The sequence below is a fragment of the Mandrillus leucophaeus genome, unplaced genomic scaffold (assembly GCF_000951045.1).
Source record: "Mandrillus leucophaeus isolate KB7577 unplaced genomic scaffold, Mleu.le_1.0 Scaffold206, whole genome shotgun sequence".
Taxonomy (NCBI): domain Eukaryota; kingdom Metazoa; phylum Chordata; class Mammalia; order Primates; family Cercopithecidae; genus Mandrillus; species Mandrillus leucophaeus.
This window is the reverse complement of record NW_012102099.1, coordinates 897,205-920,799: the sequence shown is the minus strand read 5'-3', so window position 1 is coordinate 920,799 and position 23,595 is coordinate 897,205. Positions and strand designations below refer to the sequence as shown.

The 23,595-nt window shown below is 47.7% G+C and overlaps 2 protein-coding genes across 2 annotated transcripts in view; one reads left to right on the top strand and one right to left on the bottom strand.

The window, feature by feature from the left end:
* ASXL1 (additional sex combs like transcriptional regulator 1) overlaps window positions 1-13,281 on the top strand; it is an 80,591-nt gene extending 67,310 nt beyond the window's left edge. The window contains exons 6-14 of the mRNA XM_011979776.1: window positions 3,511-3,631; window positions 3,708-3,805; window positions 4,718-4,811; window positions 5,280-5,432; window positions 6,714-6,877; window positions 6,976-7,072; window positions 8,263-8,368; window positions 8,670-9,303; window positions 9,822-13,281. Of these exons, the coding sequence (XP_011835166.1) occupies window positions 3,511-3,631; window positions 3,708-3,805; window positions 4,718-4,811; window positions 5,280-5,432; window positions 6,714-6,877; window positions 6,976-7,072; window positions 8,263-8,368; window positions 8,670-9,303; window positions 9,822-12,728 (4,374 nt within the window). The 3' untranslated portion in view covers window positions 12,729-13,281. The remainder of the gene's footprint in view (window positions 1-3,510; window positions 3,632-3,707; window positions 3,806-4,717; window positions 4,812-5,279; window positions 5,433-6,713; window positions 6,878-6,975; window positions 7,073-8,262; window positions 8,369-8,669; window positions 9,304-9,821) is intronic.
* A 5,233-nt stretch (window positions 13,282-18,514) lies between these two features.
* The window catches only part of LOC105539476 (nucleolar protein 4-like), a 30,910-nt gene continuing 25,829 nt past the window's right edge, over window positions 18,515-23,595 (bottom strand). Inside the window, exon 7 of the mRNA XM_011979774.1 lies at window positions 18,515-23,247. Coding sequence (XP_011835164.1) covers window positions 23,027-23,247 — 221 coding nt within the window. The 3' untranslated portion in view covers window positions 18,515-23,026. The remainder of the gene's footprint in view (window positions 23,248-23,595) is intronic.

The window sequence follows — 23,595 nt, the reverse complement described above, 5'->3', positions numbered from 1 at the left end:
CCTCTCATGGTAACTGTGTGGTGAAGGATTGGTTTTTTTTTTTTTTTTTTTTTTTTTTTTTTAAGACAAAGTCTTGCACTGTCTCCCAGGCTGGAGTGCAATGGCATGATCTCGATTCACTGCAACTCTGCCTTCCAGGTTCAAGTGATTCTTGTGCCTCGGCCTCCCGAGTAGCTGGGATTACAAGCATGCACCACCATGCCCGGCTAATTTATTTTTAGTAGAGACAGGGTTTCACCATGTTGGCCAGGCTGGTCTCGAACTCCTGACCTTGTGATCCACCTGCCTTGGCCTCCCAAAGTGCTGGGATTACAGGCATGAGCCACCGTGCCCCGCCTATAGAATTTTTTTATATGTAGGATTCAGTGAAAGATCACCCATTATTAATTTTTAAAAAGCTTCATGATGGAAATTATTCTTGTAGAATGTTAAAATCTTGAATCCCAGGGCATGTTTTCTGGCACCTGTTATTTTCAGTAACCCATTTGTTTTTGTCATACATATAGAGTTAATGTATGAAAAGTCAATTATGTCAAACTTACACAGTTTGTATGAAAAGATTAATGATCTTTTACAAATGCAGAATTGGCTGGATGTGGCTAATTGTAGAATTGGCCTGTAATCCTAGCGCTTTGGGAGGCTGAGGCGGGAGGATTGCTTGAGTACAGAATTTTGATTCTTCTTTTTTTTTAAATTTTTTATTTTCTGAGACAGAGTCTCACTCTGTCGCCCCGGCTGAAGTGCAATGGCATGATCTCAGCTCACTGCAACCTCCACCTCCCAGGTTCAAGCGGTTCTTGTGCCTCAGCTTCCCAAGTAGTTGGGATTACAGATGTGTGCCACCAGGCCCAGCTAATTTTTTTGTGTGTATATTTAGTATAGAGGGGGTTTCACCATATTGGCCAGGCTGGTCTCGAACTCCCAATCTCAGATGGTCCGCCCATCTCGGCCTCCCAAAGTGCTGGATTACAGGTGTGAGCCACCATACCCAGCATTTATATTTATTTATTATTATTTTCTTTTTTTTGAGATGGAGTTTCACCCTGTTGCCCAGGCTGGAGTGTAATGCCAAGATCTTGGCTCACTGCCACCTGCACGTCCTGGGCGATCCTCCTGCCACAGCCTCCCGAGTAGTTGGGAATACAGGCACGTGCACCACACCCAGCTAATTTTTGTATTTAAGTAGAGTCAGGGTTTCATTATGTTGGTCAGGCTGGTCTCGAACTCCTGACCTCAAGTGATCTGCCTGCCTCGGCCTCCCAAAGTGCTGAAATTACAAGCGTGAGCCACTGCGCCCGGCCAAGCCCAGGACTTTGAGACCAGCCTGGGCAACAGACCAAGACCCTGTCTGTATAATAAAAATTACGCAGTATTAGAATAGCAAATCTTGCTCTTAAAAGTTTTGTTTTCCTCGTTGCTTTTTTACTGAAAATGCATGGCTTTAGAAACTTCTGGGTAGTTTGAATTGCAGACAAGCAGGCCCTATTCATGTTTGTTTAATTAATGAGATTTGTAAACAGTACTTGGTTTCCCCAGACTCTAGGACTTAGAGGAAGGAAATTTTGATTTAGCTCTTGGTAAAGCTAGATGCACCTGATTTTTCTTTTTCATTGTTATTTTCTTGATCACAGAAAACAATACACGTTAATAGTAGAAAATACCCACAATTGAAAAAAATATAAAGCACTTAATAAAACTCTACCACCTAGGCTAGGTAAGGTGGCTCACATCTGTAATTCCGGCACTTTGGGAGGCCGAGGTGGGTGGAACAGCTGAGGTCAGGAGTTCAAGACCATCCTGGCCAACATGGTGAAACCCCATGTCTACTAAAACTACAAAAATTAGTTGGGCGTGGTGACAGCCGCCTGTAATCCCAGCTACTCAGGAGGTTGAGGCAGGAAAATTGCTTGAACCCAGGAGGTGGAGGTTGCAGTGAGCTGAGATCATGCCGCTGCACTCTGGCCTGGGTGACAGAGCGAGACTGTCTCGAAAAAACAAAAAAACTGCCACCTAGAGATGGTGGTGGTCAACATCTTAGCAAGAATTTCTCTTGCGTTTTTCTGTGCAAACACAGACAGATTTTCATTTTTTAAAAAAGATGATAGAATCATACTGTATGAATTTAACTGCCTAATTAGCTTGCTGTATCAGCGTCTCTCTTGTCATTAAATGCTCTACAGCTTTTTTTAAAATGGCTACCTGTGGTAGTATTCCTTGAAGGAAATACCTTAAAATTTTTTGTTTTTAAACTCTAAGATACGTGATGTTTGGCTAAAACTAATGAAAATAAATTGATGAAACTTCAATGTAGTGGATCAAGAGACCCATGAAATTGATGAGTTAGATTGTTGTGGGCACCGCTTTTAAATGTATGGTGCCTTCTTAGCAGAATCATGACTTCATCAACTTTTTTTTTACATACTTTTATTCAAAGAAGATGTTCTCCTCCTCTGCCCCAACTTACCTTCTTCTTGTCTCCAACTGCCAGTATTCATCCATACTCTTTGTAGTTTTGAGGTGTGAGATAGCTCCGAAGTTCTTGGGAATGGGAAGAGTTTAATTCTGAGTCTGCATATAGTCTATTGGAGGAAGCTTTTCTTAGGAGGTGAAATTTGGGATGGAGTTCTCCTCTACACTCTAACCCTGTGGCCACAATCTTTGGTTTAGATCTTTGGCATTTTTCAGTGGATGTCTGTCATAATGTCTTAACTCTTCTTCCTGCCTCCAGGCTTCCTGTGATTGCCAGATGAAATTCCGAAAACCCAAATCATTCCCCTAGTTAATATCCTTCAGTGACTCCAGATCAATCAAATTCTTGATCCCTCCACATGGGTCTTATCATCTGCCCTCGTGCCCTCTCTAGCATCCTACATATTGAGTTCCCCACACCCTAGTTCCCCACACCTCTAGTTTCCCTGAGTTTGGAATATTCTTTCACATTTACTCATCCCACTATCTAGAACTTCCTGCAGTCTCCCTACTGCCAACCTGTCTGTCTAGTTGCTAATTTATTTTAAAACCCAGCTTAAGTAACACATCCTTTCGGAAGTATTACTTCCCTGATCGTTACTCACCTCCATGCCATCGTTCGCTCAACTCATTGAAGTTAGGTGCCCCCTCTTCTGGGCTGCCACTGCTCTCCATATTCACTTATGTACTGTACTTTGTATTGTAATCAGTTTAATTGACACCCCCCCCTTTATTTGAGCTCCTTGAGAGCCGGACCCTGATTCTTGCTCCTTAGCACTCCACCCTCCCCAGAACCAACATGGTATAGCTTATAGGAGGCACCCTATAAATGTTTAATGAATGTTTGAATGCAAAAGTGTATCTAACTTTATTGATGGTATAGTTATGAAAAGAACGTGTTGAGAGAAAGGTCAGAAAGGGTTAGGAACTTGTCAGTATTCTAAATCCCTGTTTTTCAAAAGCATACACATTTAGGAATGACTGTCTTGCTTTAAGAATTTGTAGGGCTTTGTTCACCTCAGTTGTACCTTGCTATCACAGAAGGATGCCCTGCAGTGGTCCCGCCATCCGGCTACAGTGGAGGGAGAGGAGCCAGAGGACACGGCTGATGTGGAGAGCTGTGGGTCTAATGAAGCCAGCACTGTGAGTGGTGAAAACGATGGTAAGGACCCTTTACCGGATGGGTGAGGGAGCCACAGCGGGCACTAGGGACTAACCTTTATTTTCCTTTCTTCCAGTATCTCTTGATGAAACATCTTCGAATGCATCCTGTTCTACAGAATCTCAGAGTCGACCTCTTTCCAATCCCAGGGACAGCTACAGAGCTTCCTCACAGGTAAGGAAGAGGTAGAGCCTAACCCGGGAGGATGAATGATGACAGGTACAAGGCAAGATGCTTCCTTCTCCTGTTGTAAGCTGTGGACATGTTCAGAGAGTGAAGAATAGAAGTCTGGTCTCTAGCTGTTAGTAGCATTTAACAGTGGGCCGTAGGAAAAGTGAACAGTAGGTCTGAGCAGAGTGAGTTTTTTCTTTTTCTTTACCTTGGCTGAGTGATTCTGTTCGTTCTTTTTTTTTTTTTTTTTTTTTTTTTTGAGATTGAGTTGCACCTGTCGCCCAGGCTGGAGTGCAGTGGTGTGATCTCCGCTTACTGCAACCTCCGCCTCTGGGGTTCAAACAGTTCTCCTGCCTCAACCTCCCGAGTAGCTGGGATTACAGGCACGTACTACTGCACCTGGCTAATTTTTGTATTTTTAGTAGAGATGGGGTTTTGCCATGTTGGCCAGGCTAGTCTTGAATTCCTGACCTCAAGTGATCCGTCCGCCTCAGCCTCCCAAAGTTCTGGGATTACAGGCATGAGTCACAACGCCCAGCCTGATTCTGTTCATTCTTGTAATATACATGTGAACATCCGGGGAGAAGTGGGGTTAGTGCAGAGTAGTGAGAACAGGAGATTGGGAGTGAGCAGTTTGAATGGTGACCCTGCACTTACTACCCTTGAGACTTTGGGAAAACTCCTTGCCTGTAAAATGGGGATAACAGTACGTTTTGTAGCTTGGAATGATGCTTGGCACAGTGACCAGCACGTAGCTCAGTAACATTAACCGGTGCTCTCGTCAGCATTATTCGACAGATCTGGTTGAAGACGAACTTCATTTTACAAGAGAGTGAGTAGAGAGTGTCGCCAGGAAATGCTTTTGTGACTCTGCAGTTGATTGGGGCTCTCTTTTTGTTCTCTCTGGGAATGTAGGCGAACAAACAAAAGAAAAAGACTGGGGTGATGCTGCCTCGAGTTGTCCTGACTCCTCTGAAGGTAAACGGGGCCCACGTGGAATCTGCATCAGGTATGTGTAAACTCATGGTTGTGATGCTTTTTCCTCAGGTCCTGGGGACCTGGCCCCCCTCTGTCAACAGTTTCTGACTTAATAGTGTGATGCCAGGAGAGCTGTCGGGCCACAGGCAAGAGCCCTGCCAGTGGGTGAGGCCTGCCGTAGGTTCTAGTGCTGGGCTCTGCCGTGTGCCTTCCTCTTTGTCTCCCAAGGCAGTCGTGAGGATCCAATGGAGGATTTGATTGTGCCAGTGCTTTGTAAAAGGTGTAGTGCTATACAAATAAAGATGGCGGTTTGGCTCTGTAAGGTGGTATTTTTAAAGCCAGACCATGAGGTGGTGGTTTCTCTCAGCCTAAGGCTGGGAGATGGAAGTATCCCAGTATTGCTGGCAGCATTTCAGGGAGAGCTGGGAGAAGTGAGCTTGTCTGAGAGCCGTGGGCGCGGCTTGTGATACTTTTGACCAGTGGAATGCTGTGCCTTCAGGGTTCTCGGGCCGCCACGCCGATGGCGAGAGCGGCAGCCCGTCCAGCAGCAGCAGCGGCTCTCTGGCCCTGGGCAGCGCTGCTATTCGTGGCCAGGCCGAGGTCGCCCAGGACCCTGCCCCGCTCCTGAGAGGCTTCCGGAAGCCAGCCACAGGTGAGTGGCTTGGCACTTATTTCTCTGCCTGTAAAGGGGGCCCCTGCAGGCCTAGTGAGAAGATGTCTTCTATTCTAGTTCCTTTGCCAGTTTATTTTTACTTCTTGGGTGGCCCTCTATTTTTATTTATTTTTACCTTGTAGTTTGATGATTTCATTTGTAGCTCTCTGCTAGACTGTGAGAACTCCTTTCAGGCAGAGATGATGCCACATAGTTTCTCGTATGTCCCTGTAGGCCTAGTCTATGCCTGCCTTGTACTGCTTAGTAAGTGTTTGAGTGACTGAAAACTGCTTCTGAGCTTCTCAGTGAAGAATTCCAACACCCCTTTTCTCTCTTCGGTAGCATCCTGCCACGTTCATTCCCAACATCTGTAGTCTCTATCAGACGCTCCCTTTTTTCCAACCTAGTCAGTATGTTGAGTGGAAGCATGTGTTGAATTTTGGGGATGCAAACAAATTCAGTAGTGCTGTATCTATATCTCCCACCCCTCACCCCAGCCCACCCCCATTAGGGTTATTTGCAATACTGGTATGCTCTTTGCTATTTCAGGATTTAATTCTTAATGGCCCACGTGCTGGGTTTTTTTGTAGATGAGCCACATGAAACCATTAAGAAGACAAACTTGCTTCTGAGAATTAGAGTAAACCTTTGTCCATGTGAGAACTAGATTTGCTGTCTTGCTGCTTTTCTAGCTCATCAGCAGTGCTCAATCTAAGGTCTCACAGGTCTCTAGTCCTAGTGAGTTTTTCACATAAAAGTAACATTTGCTGAGGCTTCTGTGAGAGGTATTAGCATCTCAGTTGGCTTTGAACAGTGCTTAGTACATTTCTGCATGGAGATCATCCCTCTCCAGCCCATTCATAGAAGGCTTCTGCAGATTTTTCTATAGTAGACTAACTAGATTTACTTTTAGACAATTTCCATGATTTCTCCAGTTGAGCTTTGTGGAACCTGTTCTCCAGCTTTGGAGGGAAGCTCAGAACCTGCCCCTTGCCTGGTTTTCTGTGGGAAGTGTCCTTTTCAGGCTGTGACACAGCATGGTACAGAGTTTTGTCTGAGGGGATGCAACCCCAAGTGTTCTCCTAGGTTTGATGGCAATGACAGTAACCTGGAAAGAACAATTGTAATATGCAGGTTAGGATGGATTGAGCAGATTGTGTGCAGATAACTTCTGGGTAGTTTGGGTGCTGTCACCAAAGTTTTCCCATCAGTTGGCATTTGCTTTTTTCTTTTAAAAAGCTGAAATCTATACCTTGCTGCTTCTTGCTTCAAAAATCATAGGTCAAATGAAGCGTAACAGAGGGGAAGAAATAGATTTTGAGACACCTGGGTCCATTCTTGTCAACACCAACCTCCGTGCCCTGATCAACTCTCGGACCTTCCATGCCTTACCATCACACTTCCAGCAGCAGCTCCTCTTCCTCCTGCCTGAAGTAGACAGACAGGTGCACATGGGCAGCCTCCCCTTTGCCTCTTTCTGGATGGGCTTCTGTTCTCTTTTAAGTTTATTTATTAGGATTTTTTTCCCCCTTGATCCTTCTAGGTGGGGACAGATGGCCTGTTGCGTCTCAGCAGCAGTGCACTGAATAACGAGTTTTTTACCCATGCGGCTCAGAGCTGGCGGGAGCGCCTGGCTGATGGTACGTAGACTTGATCATCTCAGACGGCTTGCGATGCACCTGACATGTGTGGTGTTGCATGTCTCCTGGTACTTAAAATCCAAGCTCTTCTCAAAGGGTTATTTAGTATAAGACAGGCTTTCCTCATTACCAATAAATGTGGTGGGTATTAATGTGCCACATAGCTCTGAAGAAATAACAGAGTGTTTAGGTTTAGACTTTCACTATATTGTATGTATATACTCATTCTTCATCTCCTTTTTATCATTAAAACTATAAACACCTATTCCAGTAATCATGGCATCGTCTGGAAGGGTGGAGGAAAGTACACTGTGGAGTTGACAAGCTCCATCATGCTCTGTCTTTAGGCATTGTCACTTGGAGTGATTGTTAGCTTCTATTAATTTAATTTTGTAGGGAAAGTGTTGAGAGGGTTCTTAAGAACACCCCTAGGTTTGATGATTTGCTAGCAGGACTCAGCATATAGTTACATGTATAGGGCTGTGGTTTATTACAGCAGAAGAATACAAAGCAAAATCAGCAAATGGAGAGGCACATGGGGTGAGGTCCAGGGGAAACCATGTGTTGACTTTCAAGGTCCTCTCTCAGTGGTGTCACACAGGACACATTTAATTCCCACAGCAACAAGTTATGACAACATGTATGAAATGTCTACTAGGGAAACCTGTTAAAGACTTGGTGCCCAGGGTTTTTATCAAGGCCAGATCATGTAGGAAGCCACTGCTTGGCACATACCGAGATTCCAGATTCCCAGAAGGAAGGCAGGTGTTCAGCATAAGCCATATTGTTTGCATAAACAATTTAGGCACAGTGAACAACTCATCAGTTAGGGTGATTGGGAACCCTCCTGAAATCGTAAGTTCCCAGATATCAGCCAACAGCTGTTCTTTTAAGTAGGCCTTTCTAAGAATAAACAATCAGGCCTACTATGTTAACTTTTTGTCTACACGGGAAATAAGAATGGTTCTTTTTTGTTGTTGTTTTGGTTTTTGGATCAAGGAGTTGCTTGGTCTGACTTTAGGGAAGAGTGAATTTCCCTTATAGTAGACGTGTTAGCTCTGTCCCTGTAAGAGCGTGATGTGAGAGAGCCTCTAGAAGAGACATGGTTTAAAACTGGGAGATTCAGCTGTCCATAAGACAGACATTAATATCCCGAATGCACTTACTAGAAGAGGTTTATTTCTCCCTAGGCGAATTTACTCATGAAATGCAAGTCAGGATACGACAGGAAATGGAGAAGGAAAAGAAGGTGGAACAATGGAAAGAAAAGTTCTTTGAAGACTACTATGGACAGAAGTAAGGCAGTTGGAGCTATGAGTCCTGGTCTGGGGTTTTGAGGGGATAGAGGTAGATGGTCTCAAAGTAGTGTATTACTTACATGTTGGACAACAGTGTGGAGATTGCAGTGACACTTGGGTCATTTATCATAATGCCATTCATAGTGAAGCTAACAGAAGTTTTTCTGTGGTTAGAGTTATGCACCATGCAGATTTATTTTGTTCTGAGATATCTATGTTTCTGGGTCCATATTATTCATAGAAATAAAAGAGACATGTCCACTCTGGCCTGAAACTGATGGTGTGATTTTGATTTGCAGGCTGGGTTTGACCAAAGAAGAGTCATTGCAGCAGAACGTGGGCCAGGAGGAGGCCGAAATCAAAAGTGGCTTGTGTGTCCCAGGAGAATCAGTGCGTTCACAGCGTGGTCCAGCCACCCGACAGCGAGATGGGCATTTTAAGAAACGTTCTCGGCCAGATCTCCGAACCAGAGCCAGGAGGAATCTGTACAAAAAACAGGAGCCAGAACAAGCAGGGGTTGCTAAGGATGCAAAATCTGTGGCCTCAGATGTTCCCCTCTACAAGGATGGGGAGGCTAAGACTGACCCAGCAGGGCTGAGCAGTCCCCATCTGCCAGGCACATCCTCTGCAGCACCCGACCCAGAGGGTCCCGAATTCCCAGTTGAGTCTGTGGCTTCTCGGATCCAGACTGAGCCAGACAACTTGGCACGTGCCTCTGCATCTCCAGACAGAATTCCTAGTCTGCCTCGGGAGACTGTGGATCAGGAGCCCAAGGATCAGAAGAGGAAATCCTTTGAGCAGGCGGCCTCTGCATCCTTTCCCGAAAAGAAGCCCCGGCTTGAAGATCGTCAGTCCTTTCGTAACACAATTGAAAGTGTTCACACCGAAAAGCCACAGCCCACTAAAGAGGAGCCCAAAGTCCCGCCCATCCGGGTAGGAGACTGTTTGATTCCTGGCTGCCCTGGAGCCAGGTTTTCTTTGAGGGTCATGAGATTATAGAGCCCTTAACTCTGGGGCCTTGAAGTTAATTATATGGGAATGTAGAGCCTTTTATGAGAGGCTTTCTTGAGACAGCCTTAAAGTTTAGTGAGATAGGTTCTTTTCTTCCTCACTTTTTTGTTCACTCTGTTGAAGTTATCTCCAGAGGTCAAAATCCTTTGGAGTTTTAAAATCTTTTTAAGATAGTGTTAGGTTCTTTGCTGTAGTGACTCACACAGTCCCACCAGAAATTAAATTTAGAAGTGTGGCATATAACAGCCCTTGAGCAGAATCTTCTCTGAATGGTGTGGTGTTATGGCAGCCATTTTACTATGATGATTTCATTGTTTTAAGGAAATTATTTGATTCTGTATGCCATGACCCTTAAGCTACTAGAATCCTAGTTTTGCTTTACAGTCCCTAGGTCAGATCACCCAGTCAGTTAAAACTGTTTTCTAATTCTTTTTTTGCAGATTCAACTTTCACGTATCAAACCACCCTGGGTGGTTAAAGGTCAGCCCACTTACCAGATATGCCCCCGGATCATCCCCACCACGGAGTCCTCCTGCCGGGGCTGGACTGGCGCCAGGACCCTCGCAGACATTAAAGCCCGTGCTCTGCAGGTCCGAGGGGCGAGAGGTCATGACTGCCATAGAGAGGCGGCCACCACTGCCATCGGAGGGGGGGGTGGCCCGGGTGGAGGTGGCAGCGGGGCCACCGATGAGGGAGGTGGCAGAGGCGGCAGCAGTGGTGATGGTGGTGAGGCCTGTGGCCACCTTGAGCCCAGGGGAGGCCCGAGCACCCCTGGAAAGTGTACGTCAGATCTACAGCGAACACAACTACTGCCGCCTTATCCTCTAAATGGGGAGCATACCCAGGCCGGAACTGCCATGTCCAGAGCGAGGAGAGAGGACCTGGCTTCTCTGAGAAAGGAGGAAAACTGCCTACTACAGAGAGCTTCAGCTGGACTCAGAGATGGGCTGGGAGATGCCTCCCAACTTCCCATTGCTCCCACTGGGGACCAGCCATGCCAGGCCTTGCCCCCACTGTCCTCCCAAACCTCAGTAGCTGAGAGATTAGTGGAGCAGCCTCAGTTGCATCCGGATGTTAGAACTGAATGTGAGTCTGGCACCACTTCCTGGGAAAGTGATGATGAGGAGCGAGGACCCACCACTCCCACAGACAATGGTCCTATTCCGTCTCTAGTGGGAGATGATACATTAGAGAAAGGAACTGGCCAGACTCTTGACAGTCATCCCACTATGAAGGATCCTGTAAATGTGACCCCCAGTTCTACACCTGAATCCTCATCAACTGATTGCCTGCAGAACAGACCGTTTGATGACAAATTAGGTCTTGGTGACTCATGCCTTCCTATGAGGGAAAGTGATACTAGACAAGAAAACTTGAAAACCAAGGCTCTCGTTTCTAACAGTTCTGTGCATTGGATGCCCATCCCATCGAATGATGACGTAGTGAAACAGCCTGAACCAGAATCCAGAGGACATGTACCATCTGTTGAGCCCCAGGTTGGAGAGGAGTGGGAGAAAGCTCCTCCCACCCTTCCTGCATTGCCTGGGGATTTGACAGCCGACGAGGGTCTAGATCCTACTGATAGCCTTACTTCACTCTGGACTGTGCCATCCCGAGGAGGCAATGACAGCACTGGTAGTTACTGTCAACAGATGGACGCTGAAAAGCTGAAAATCAACGGAGACTCTGAAGCACTGAGTCCTCACAGTGAGTCCACAGATACAGCCTCTGACTTTGAAGGTCACCTCACGGAGGACAGCAGTGAGGCTGACAGTAGTGAAGCTGCAGTGACAAAGGGATCTTCGGTGAACAAGGATGAGAAACCCAGTTGGAACCAATCTGCCTCACTGTCCAAGGTGAATGGTGACCTGCGTCTGGTTACAAGGACAGATGGGATGGTTGCTCCTCAGAGCTGGGTGTCTCGAGTATGTGCGGTCCGCCAAAAGATCCCAGATTCCCTACTGCTGGCCAATACTGAGTACCAGCCAAGAGCCATGTGTCTGTCCAGGCCTGGGTCCTCAGTGGAGGCCACTAACCCACTTGTGATGCAGTTGCTGCAGGGTAACTTGCCCCTAGAGAAGGTTCTTCCACCGGCCCACGATGACAGCACGCCAGAAGCCCCACAAGTACCGCTTACAAACGAGCAGAGCCATGGCTCCCTGTGCCTGGGATCTTTACATGGTCTTGAAGAAAACAGTGGCATGGTTGGTGGAAGCAGCCCCATTTCTTTAAGGGCTTTGAAGGAGCCTCTTCTACCAGATAGCTATGAAACAGGCCCTGGTCTTGCCAGGATTGAGGTCACCCAGGCTCCTGGAGCACCCCAAAAGAATTCCAAGACAGTCCCAAGTTTTGACTCCCTCCATCCAGTGACAAATCCAATTACTTCCTCTAGGAAACTGGAAGAAATGGATTCCAAAGAGCAGTTCTCTTCCTTTAGTTGTGAAGATCAAAAGGAAGTCTGTGCCGTGTCACAGGACAGTAATTCAAATGCTGCTCCAGGCAAGAGCCCAGGAGATCTTACTACCTCGAGAACACCTCGTTTCTCATCTCCAAATGTGATCTCCTTTGGTCCAGAGCAGACAGGTCGGGCCCTGGATGATCAGAGCAATGTTACAGGCCAAGGGAAGAAGCTTTTTGGCTCTGGGAATGTGGCTGCAACCCTTCAGCGCCCCAGGCCTGCAGACCCGATGCCTCTGCCTGCTGAGATCCCTCCAGTTTTTCCCAGTGGGAAGTTGGGACCAAGCACAAACTCCATGTCTGGTGGGATACAGACTCCAAGGGAAGACTGGGCTCCAAAGCCACGTGCCTCTGTTGGCAGCGTCAAGAATGAGAAGACTTTTGTGGGGGGTTCTCTTAAGGCAAATGCCGAGAACAGGAAAGCTACTGGGCATAGTCCCCTGGAACTGGTGGGTCACTTGCAAGGGATGCCCTTTGTCATGGACTTGCCCTTCTGGAAATTACCCCAAGAACCAGGGAAGGGGCTCAGTGAGCCTCTGGAGCCACCTTCTCTCCCCTCCCAACTCAGCATCAAGCAGGCATTTTATGGGAAGCTTTCTAAACTCCAGCTGAGTTCCACCAGCTTTAATTATTCCTCCAGCTCTCCCACCTTTCCCAAAGGCCTTGCTGGAAGTGTGGTGCAGCTGAGCCACAAAGCAAAGTTTGGTGCGAGCCACAGTGCATCACTTTCCTTGCAAATGTTCACTGACAGCAGCACAGTGGAAAGCATCTCACTCCAGTGTGCGTGCAGCCTGAAAGCCATGATCATGTGCCAAGGCTGCGGTGCATTCTGTCATGATGACTGTATTGGACCCTCAAAGCTCTGTGTATTGTGCCTTGTGGTGAGATAATAAATTATGGCCATGGGAAACGTTGTATATTTAGTGTGTGTATTTTGATAATGATTGATCTTAAATCTGTGTACAGAATATCATTGATACAATACTCTTTTTAGGCAGGAGCACTCTTGCCTTCCCCCAGAATTTATAGTGCTAAAGGCCTCTGTCTCTTGTTGACCCTTCTGGTCTTGCTGGAGGGGTTTCCTGGGTATAACCCATTGGGCTGCCCAAGGCCAGCCAGCCTGAACTCTCCTGCAGACAGCCTGATGTGGCATGGAGTGGGGTTGTGGGTGGTGGGGGGACTGCCTGACTCCCAGAGGGACTTGAAACTGAAGCAAGAAGGTTGCATTCTCCATCAAGGGAATTAACTTACCTGAACTAAGTAGAAATGCCAGTCTTCCACTGCCCCCTCCCTGCCATCTTTTCTTCTTCTACTTTGGGGAGTTGATGGCCAGGAAAGAAGGCAGCACAGGGTTAAAGTAACTCCCAGCATTGCCCACCAGGGGGCTGGTGCACGTGCTGACCTTAGGGTCACAGTTGAGTCATTTGCCAGTTGACGGAGCAAATTTGGAACTTTTCTGTCTCCGTGTGATCCACTAGCCCACAGGATCATTTGGAACCTTGAATAGCTCTGCTTGGACAATGGGGTTGGGGAATAGGGTTGTCTTTCCTATGAAAATGCCATCTGTAGACCTTGTGAGTCAGCTGTCCAGACGTTTGCAGGTGAATTCCTCTGCTTGACATCTTCCCTGTCACTTTGGACCCTATGGGAGTGGGCATCTCCACGCACCTGTGTATGTGAAAGTCATTTTACATTTCAAAGCAGTGTGTGTTTCATATTTTTATATTTTTAACTCTTTATTCTTGGATGTATAAAGTGAACTTTTTGGCTTCTGTAAGTATGCTCTATGCACCTCTAATGTTTTATCATGTATTTATATGTTGTACACAGTACTGGCTGATTCTGTAAATGGATGTATTGTACAGAGAACATGAACGTCTCTTCCTAATTTTACATCTTCAGCATCATTGCATTAAAGTGGTGTAATCTACTTCTCTACACCTGTTGTCAGAGCCACTGAGTGCTGTGCTGCTCGACGTGAGGGTGATATGATTGACTTGTGACCTGCCAGGTTGCCCGATGCCCTGTTGGGTCACCGGGTGAACCTGCTGCAGCCTGCAGAGCCACAGTCAGCCTGCCCACACGCCGCCAAGCAAACTCATCTTGCTTTTCACATCTCTCCTCCTACAGCCTTAATGGCTGCTCGCTGCCATATGTGACAAATCACCACCACCAGTGTTAAGTGCTTCTGGATTCATGGGTGAGTTCCCTGGGCAGCCCCCAGGAAGGCCTTCCAGATCTGGCTCCAGGGTCACCACCTGTCACAGCAATACCTGGGACCATGCTCTCCTGGGACTGTGAGGCTCCTTTTGACGTACTTTTGACATCGGGCAGGTTTGGGAAGAAACAAAGCCATGCCTGCTCCTGCCTCTCTCCCAACATGTTTCCAGCAAGTAGATGCCCCTGTGTGTGTTTTCCCTTTGCCTTGTTTCCTGCCTTATATCTTGTATTTCGACTTACTACAGAATTGAGGGTCCTTGCTTAATTTAGGTCAAGTATAAAATTTGTATGACTTCAACAAGTCTGAAAGGTTTTTTTCTCATTTAATCTGATGTGGCATTTTCGTCATCTGAAGCATGAGTGACAAGTTGGGAATGATGTGATTTAGAATGCAGTATTGGCCAAGTCAAAGTTGCCAACTTAAGTGTCTGTTTACCAAAAACCGGGAACAGGGGCCCAAGCACGTCCAGTCCTCTTCCCTCTGCTGGAACCTTTGGGGACACTCAAGGTTACAGTTTGACACTGATCTGGTCCATGGGGGCTGCCCAGAGAAAGCACTGCTTCTGTATGTCTGTTGTGGTATTGGAACAATAAACTGTACAACCTGCAGTTGTGGTCTCAGTCATCTGTGGCTGCCTCGCTGGTGTGGGAAGGTCAGCTGAAGTGCTGAGCTGGAAGGGAAGGAGTAGACGCCAGCTGTCCTCACCTTGGCTCTGGAGCTACTGTTCTTATACTTGGAGCTCTTCTTTTGGGAGGTTAGTCCAAAAGGAATGACTTGGCAGCTTCACTGGTCTTTAGCTGTTCATGACTTGGCGGACTTCACCACATAGACTGCAGTCATCAATCTACCGAGAGCAATGAGAATGTTTCCCCTGGTGAGTGGGAGTCATAAATTGTGACATCCCTCTGAGCAGCTCGTCCAAACAGCTTCACCGAGCTTGAGGTTGCCAAGTGGCTTCCTAATGGTCAGTGGTCTTCTGTAGGTGGGTGACTAGCTCTGACCTTGGAAAACTTTAACCCCAAGCACCTCTTTCTGTAGCCTCTGGTGGCAGTGAGAGGAAGGTGCTGGCCCAGGGTGGGGTGTCTGATGCTGGTTAAGTGAGCCTGAGTAGATGGCCTGCTTCAGGGATTGACTTCTTGACTGAGAAGTCCTCAGACGTCTCTAGAGTACGTAAATACATTGACTTTGTGCTTATCAGAAATAATTTTATTAGTATATAAATAAGCCAAAAGACCAAATGATGGGAGTTTAAACATCTATTCATTTATTTTTTCCTGTGAATTGGAGGAAACACTTCGTGGTGGGATATCCTTTGGGCAGTTCAAGCTGCCATTTTGTAGTGCTGCTGTTTGGTCGACATGCAGTTTTGAGAACTGATGATTCGGAGGCCCTGTAGTGACTGAGCAACTGCCTGGTGGTGGTGATGTGTCCTTGTGTCACAGGACCCATTTGCCCACTTACGTCTGCAGGAGCTCAGAATGCATTAGGGTCCCAGATCGGGACCTTCCTGTGCCTATTGCCTCTCCTCAGGGAGGCAGAATGATGTAGTGAGTTCTTAGAGTACAGCCTCTGCGACACGCCAGCTCTGTGGTCTTGGGCCATGTTATTTAACCAGGCTGCCAACTATCATCTGTGAATGGTGTAATAGTTCCTACTTCACGAGGTTGTTAGTGCCTGCCTCCTAGGACATGATGACTGTTAGTTCACAGCAGGCCAAGACAATAATAGGTGAACTACAGTAGAAATCTAGACAGCTACTGCCACCTACTTCACTCTTGCTCCAGAAAGGAGCTGTCAGGATGTAGGCCTTGTGCCCGCTGCGCTGAGGGGTGATGCAGGGTATGAAGTCCCTTTGGACCCTGGCTTTTGGTCTCAGGCCACAGACCTGACCAAAGGTTGGTGTAGTCCTGAGTTTAGATTGAATATTTGGTCAGGAAGGCTTATTTTGCTCATGGTCCAAAGGACAGGGAAAATAATGTTTCAGAATATAGGAAAAATGGTATTGGCCTGGCAAGGTGTCATTTATTTGCTGTCCAGCCTGCTGTAAGACTGTTAGAGAGAGGGGTGTGTGGGTATGTGTGCCTGCTAAATAGAGCTACCTGCATCCATCAGGGGTCTTGATGGCCAAAGCATCTGCCTGCCTTGTCTCCCGGAGAGGAGGGGACCCAGGCTGTGTTGCCCTTATGTGTGGGTGTTGTTTGAAGCCATGGAAGGGGCAGGATGTGGAACTTTGGAGATTGCTCCAAAATTGGACAACATCCCCACGCTTCCTATTGTCTCTGGTAAATTTGAAAGCCTAGAATGAACATCTCTACCACAAGCCATAGACGAACGCCTAGTAAGAACAACAGTTGTCAGTGCTGTGTTACCTGATGTGGGTGGGTCTTAATCGTTTTTTTGGGAACTCTCCCCCCATGGAATGCACATACAAAGCTTTTTGGTTTTTTTTGCAGACTCTCACTCTATTCAGGCTGGAGTGCAGTGGCATGATCACAGCTCACTGTAGCCTGGAACTCCTGAGCTCAAGTGATCCTTCCACCTCATCCTCCCAAGTAGCTCAGACTACAGGCATACACCACCACGCCCAGCTAATAAAATTTTTTGTAGAGACTGTTGCCCAGACTAGTTTTGAACTCCTGGCCTCAAGCAATCTTGCCGCCAGCACACCTGGCCTCACAAAGTTTTGCGTACTGTGTCAGGATTTACCAGCTCCTTAGGCAGCTGGGGCCCTGTGTTTAAAAACTACCGGCTGAGAATAAACCTAATAAAATCTGTGTTTATACAAAAGATCAATTAAGGGAAGATAGGATTTTGCAAGGATTCTTCTTGCAAAGAAATGTAACTACTACGCTTCCCTAGTGCATTTTAAGTTGTTTTTCATAAAGGGAGATTTGCCTGTTTTGTCGTTGAGTACATTTTAGTTCACTCTTCTGAGGGGACATTCCCATTTGATGAAGTCTTTTATCCACTGTTAGCAACAGTGGCGTGGAGCCCTGTTTAAAGAAGCCAGACTGGAATCAGCGAGCGGGAATCCCAGTGCTCCGGTGGAACAGCAGCATTTCCTGTGGAAGGAGGTAAGTGTTTGCGGGGCTGGCCAGCAGGCCAATGGGGTCTGTGTTCTGGAGCTGTTGTCCCAGGTTGTGGGTTTCTAATAGTCTTAATAGTTTGAGCAGTCTCAGTGGTGATCATTTTAGGCAGGACAAGGAATTTCCGTGGTATTAACTGAGGATTTGCTACCCCTTGATTCCCCACATCCATGGGAAAACGGAGGCATCAAGGGCCATCTTCTGTGCCCGGACCTCCTCCTGTCTTCAGTGAGTCTCAGCCCCAAGGTCATGCCCTTTTCCATTTTATATATTTGGCTACTGTACGGAATTTCTATGAGAAAAAGGATTATGTCATTATTTAAAAATCAAGGTTGGCCGGACGCGGTGGCTCACGCCTGTAATCCCAGCACTTTGGGAGGCCAAGGCAGGTGGATCACGAGGTCAGGAGTTCAAGACCAGCCTGGCCAAGATGGTGAAACCCCATCTCTACTAAAAATTCAAAAAATTAGCCGGGCATAGTGGCCTGCGCCTGTAATCCCAGCTACTTTGGAGGCTGAGGCAGAGAATTGCTTAAACCTGGAGGGTTGGAGGCAGTGAGCTGAGATCACACCACTGCACTCCAGCCTGGGCAACAGAGTGATACTGTCTAAAAAAATAAATAAAAAGGTTTTAATAAGTCCCATAAATGTATACACATACACACACACACACAGAATTTTAGCAGTAAAATGTATGCTTTTAACATGCCTAAAGTTTTTAAATCCATGATCACGTTTGTTCCCAGCCATATTCCTACAACTTTTCCTTAAAGCTTAACCTAAACCACATATATAGGATGAAAAAAAATCAGCACAAATAAGTATCTTTGGAAAAAGTAGCCCTTTTGTTTCCTTCAAGGTGGGATCCAGGGTTTTGCATAGAATGGAATGTTAAGCACCGAAGGTTCAGAACCAGAGATCGTGTTTGCTCAGTTTTCCAAATTAGCACTTAGGGATTATTATGGGAATTTGGTTTCAGTCAATTGCCCACGTGCTAGGGTGAGAGGTTGTGGAAAAGCAAGTTTGTTGCTGGTCACTGAATTTCAGCAGGGCGTGTACTCCGTGTGCCTGTGTGTCTGCGTGTGGCGGGTAAGGGAACTGAGATTTAAAAGGGTGCATGAGAGCTCTGCATGTGCTCAGCAACTGAAGGGCTCCTGGGAAAGTTTCATTTCCTTCCCTTTCTAACAGATGAGATGCTGAAATTACAGGTTTATTTATTCTGGAAAATGTACTGAGGACCTTCTGTGTGCCATACTGTTGGCTAGTAGATTCCAGTAGTAGAAAGATGTTTCAGTGCCAGACTAGATGAGGAAGGGTGAGAAGTGGCAGGTGGTGCTGCTGTTGATAGGACACAGTGGAAGCAGAGCATTGTTTGTTGTTCAGTGTTTATTAAGTAGATTCAGTCTTATATATGATATACAGATTCAAAAGGAAAAGGATTCCACATACTTATGAAATCAGTGCATTTAGCAAGTAATACCATGGAGATAACAGCTCGATTAACAGCTCATTGGTCTTTTGTTAAGTGAGGGAGAGAGGGAGTCGGCCTGTGCTAGTCATTCCACAAACAAAACAGAATTTAGTCGCATCACGTACAGAAGACACATTCTAAGAATTAAAATATTAAGCCACATTTACTGGTAAAACTCACTATATAGAACACAAATGATTTTTATAGAGAGCATTGAGGAGGAAGTCCTCACCTGCTTAGAAGAGCCACGTTAAGTTGCATAGGTGCATTATCTGTAAAAATATAATTTAGAGGTGAAGCCATTGATTAACAAAGAGTCACCTTTAAAAGTTGGTGCCATCCACTGTTTGCCTTAAGTGCTTACTATCTGGAGTCCTGTGCCCCTCCCCGGAGGTGGGACCTCATGAAGGAGCTGCCCCCAGAGGAACCCTGAAGAAATGGCTTGTACTGTCTGCACTGAAAGTCTTAACATCTCATCTCAGATACGGAACTCATGCTCTTCCAAAACATGTCTAAATCACGCCAGAGGACTAAAGACCTCTTGGGTTGTCCCTAAATCCTGGTTGGCTTGATCCTGAAGGCCACGTGAGTCATTCTGACCTTCCCACTCCCAGGCTGCCCAGGGAAGAACTACATTCATCCCATAGCTCTGCAGCAAAGTCCTGCCCTCCCTTTTCCTCTGTCCATGCAGTTACCCACCAGCAGCCAATAGGAGGTCTCTCTTCTGACTCCTGCTCCTAAATGGACCACATAATAGAGGCATATGGGCCATCTACCAGGTGGAAAGTTTTTCAGCCAATCTGAGTTCTATATGGTGTAGGTTTTTTGTTGTATTTTTAGGTGGAAACGTAGGTAAAAAGTGAGAGGTTTTTGTTTGTGGCTTTGCTAAGCAGATGAGCTTAGTGAGGTGCATCTTCCTCCTCAAGAGCAAGTCTTGCAGAACACACAGGGACTGGGGGCATCTGTACATGTAAACAGTACACTTTCACTGAGTCCAAAATTAGGAGCAAAAATACAAAGGTTCACATTGGTCTTAGGTAGATACAGGCGAAAAAGGATTGAGCTGTTTAGCTCAGAAACAACAAAAACAAAGTTTCTAAAGCACCACTAAATTATATAAAAATCAGACCATGGACGGATTGAAACTGGTATTCTGGTGAAATACTTTACTAGTTTGTAAAAAGTTTTACAAAAAATTACAAATTAAAAGTATCAACCCTCTGAGTTCAAAGCAGCATTTTGAAAATGAACTGGTAGTTAATCCTATAACCACCCTTGGAGTTGTAAGTGGCCCTTGGGAATAGGGATGGATGGGTTCCACCTGTTTGAAATCCTCGAAAACCCTCCTAACTCCCTGCCTGTCCCCCTCCCTGTCAGCACTGTCCTTGGGAATAAACTGTCCTCTGTAAGAGTGGCGACGGTAAAATGAGTTTCAGATGGGTTACACGCACTATCACTTGTCTACCTGATGGTCCACCACTAAGACCAATGCCCACTTCTCTGATGCTGCCCTTCTCATGGGATTAGCCCCTGCAAAGACTCTGGAATTGGAGTATCCTACTCTTGCATATCCTTTTTAACTTAGGATCCCAAATGATTACTTTGTGCCCTGAGGCCCGTCAGAAGATTTTTAAATGGCTGTGGGACAGGGCTTTGGGAGCTCCTTTTGGGAGAAGGCAGTCTCTCTGGTGAGGGTGAGACAGCAGCGAGCTTGGTTCATCAGAACCAGCTCTTTGGTGCCCTCCAAGTCAGGAGTAGGGGGAAGGGGTTGAAGCTGTATCTTTTAAAACAAAAGCAAAACAGAACAAGTTCCCTGACTGAGCCAGCTAAATGGAATCCCGTTTCCATGCAGAAACTTGCTCCTGATTCTGCCATCTCCAGGGCTTCAGGTGTAGTTTCACTGGAAAGGAGGAGCCCACCCAAGAGGTGGGGTCAACATGATGAAATCCCTTGTCCTGGAGGGGCCTGGGAGGCCCAATGGACTTTAACCACTGACATATTCTTTCCTTTCTCTTGAAAACACATTGAACCTATGCTCTTGCCGCAGTACTAAGGCAGGCTAGAGGGTGGTCAGTTCCAACAGCTTGAACTCAGAAAAACGTGATTTCAAACTGTAGCTTATGCTGATCTTTAGATCTAATCCTTGTGAGGGTAGCGGGAGGGAGCCCCTTCCCCAGTCTTTCTCACTCCTGTCTGCCAAGAAATGCAAACGGTCCACGTCTAGCTTGGGTACTGCCTCTGGGAGGAGAAGTGACATGTTAAGTAACTGATACCAGGAATTCTAGGGTGGCGATTGTCTCTGCCAGGTTTTAACATTAAGATTCTCACAAATTGCCTGGGGTAACATTTTGCAAAAGATCTCACTGATTACTTTGTAGTATTGTTCACACACAAAAATAAATATTTACACGAATTCAAATGTTGAGGGGAGTAGTACTGAGCAGGTGGGGCTGGATGTGTGGATGGCTGGGGTGTGGGAGAGGCCTTGGGCACTGGAGGTTGTGCTGTGCTAAGGGTGAGTCTCAGGTGTCCTGGCCCTGACCAGAGGCCTGGGGATTGGTCAGATGGAAGGCAGAGGTGGTGTGGCTGGGTGGGTTGTTGGAGGCCACTTGAGAGAGACGACCACCCCCAACCTCTAGGGGCCGGAAGTAAGCACGGGGTAGGCACCCTACCTTTCAGAGTTCTGGACCTGAGGCAGGATGGGGCATCTTCACTGGTGCCCCCTCCCTGTCCCTCCTCGGGGGGAGTCTGCCACAGTGCCGGGAGGCAGTGGCCACAGCTGCAACAGGCAATTGGCTGCAGAAAAGCTGGTTTGGGAAGGGGTGCCTGTTCTAGGAGCGAGTGGCTCTCTGTGGCCATCCTAGGATCCACTCGGCCCTGGCTCCCCTGGGGCCTCGCTGCTCTGAGGGAGGAAAGGCAACAGAGGGCTTCTGCCAGTTCTGGGCAGGGGCGGGCAGCAGAGAGCTGCTGTCATGGCTACGGAGTGTTGCATGGAGAGGCCCTGGGGGCCTGCTGAGGTCTGGGCGAATCCCTGGTTTAGCAGCACTGGTAGGTATTGCACTGAGCAAGAGGAAGTGCCTATCAGGGAGGAAGGAAACCAGGCCAGCTTTTTCTTTTTGCCCTTTTTCACACTCCAGGGATTATGGGTTTCTTCCAGGACTGGCCCCTCCAGAAGGGCTGGTCTTAGGAGAACCCCAAGTGGCTCCTCCACTTCCGTTGATCCCTTTACTCCAAACATGGCGCAAGGGGATGGGAGCTGCAGTCCGCCCTGGAGCTCACAGCTGCCTGACAGCCGGGGCTCACCCTGAAGCAGCGGCCCCTCTTGGCAGGAGTCTTAGGGCCCAGGCCTGTGCACAGAAGTTCAGACCTGGCTTCTGGGCAGCGGGGTGTGAGGGCAAGGGCCCTGCCGACCGGCTGCCATCTCCCAGCAGTCCGTCCCGTCAAGCAGCCGAGAGGGCCAGAGCTAGAGGACTGCAGTGGCTGGTTAGGGACAGGACGCTCTCTGGGTTCCAGCTCCTGGACACCCAGTCTGGACTTACCTCCCAGGCAGACACATTGTGTGGGGGAGTTGGGGTGACAGCTGTTCAGAACAGGCTCAGGGCACATCCTGGAAAAAGCCCACGCTGGAGTGTGAGGTAGAATACAGGTGACCATGGACTGGGGCTTCTGGAGAATGGGGTGGGGGTACCTCTTTTGTTTTGCTTTGCCATGGGTGTGGGTGAGGTCCTCCTGCTTGGCGGTGCCTAGGGAGGTGCCTGGTGGTGTCCCTGTGGCAGCACTGGGATCTGCAACAGGATGGCCTGGCCATGGGATAGTGGCCACAGGGTGCGCCAGGCATGCAGAGGAACAGCCAGCCTGGCACCCGCCCTGCCCCTAGCCCCAGCCCACATCAGTGTAGTGATATGGAATGTTAGGTATGGGGATACATCCTTCTGATCAGACAGACACAGACTAGCAATCTGTACAAACACAAAAGAATCCATTTTCAGAAAAATAAATTACTAAGGGGAGAGGAAGAAAGGGTCCACTTTGTTTTTCTCAATAAATATGCAATTCTGCTCACCTAAGACTTGAAAGGTAATTATCTGGGGGTGGGATTCTAACATCAGGGTCCACGAAGGTGATTCTAAACAGAGCTGCAGCCCCAGCGCCTTGTCAGGGGAGCCCCCAACCCTTCCAGAGCTGCCCCGTTGGCCTCTTCCAAGCAGGTCAGAGCACCCGTGTGGTGAGATTCCAAAAAAAAAAGTGTCCTTGTGCCCAAAGTCTCAGGTGCTTGGAGTGTGGCTAGAAACAGCTCTTTTGGATCCCACCTCTTTCAAAAACAAAAGGTACCAACTGGTGAGGCAGGAAGCTGGGTCCAGGCTGGGACAGCCTCTTTCCCTAGGGCAGTGCGCTCCAGGTGCCGCTGGGGTCAGTTCTGCTGTAAGATGAGGTTTTCCAGTTCGTCTGCAGAGCGCAGCAGGAAGGCAGCAGACTCCCGGTAGCCCGCGATGAGCTGCCGCACGGCGCTGATCTCTGTGGGACTGAGCTGAGCGGTGGGCACGGGCCTGCTGGTGCTGGTGCTGGAGGGGGTGGGTGTGGGGGTGGTGGAGGTGGTGGAGGCCCCGCCTTTCATGCTGAGGTCCGTGGGCCCTGTGAAGAGGGAAGTAGGGTGAGGTGGGAGCGGCCACCCTGCCTGGCATCTGGGAGGTGTGTCTTCCTTGGCGCTGTCATAACCTATGGCCTAGTGCCCATTGTGAGTTGAACACTGGAGTCTGTGGCTTTGGTCCATCTCCCTGATGCCTCTATCCCTAGTGCTTAGAACGGGCCTGCGGGCGACAGGGTTCTCAGGGAATCCTCAGGGTGATCTTGCAAAGATCTGGTTTTAGGTGAGGAAGAGGAGGACTTGGGGCAAAGGAACTCCTAAGATCTGCCTCTCAGTGTGGTGAGCAGAGCGTGGGAATGGGAAATACTCCCATCACTGAGGAACTGTGGGCCAAG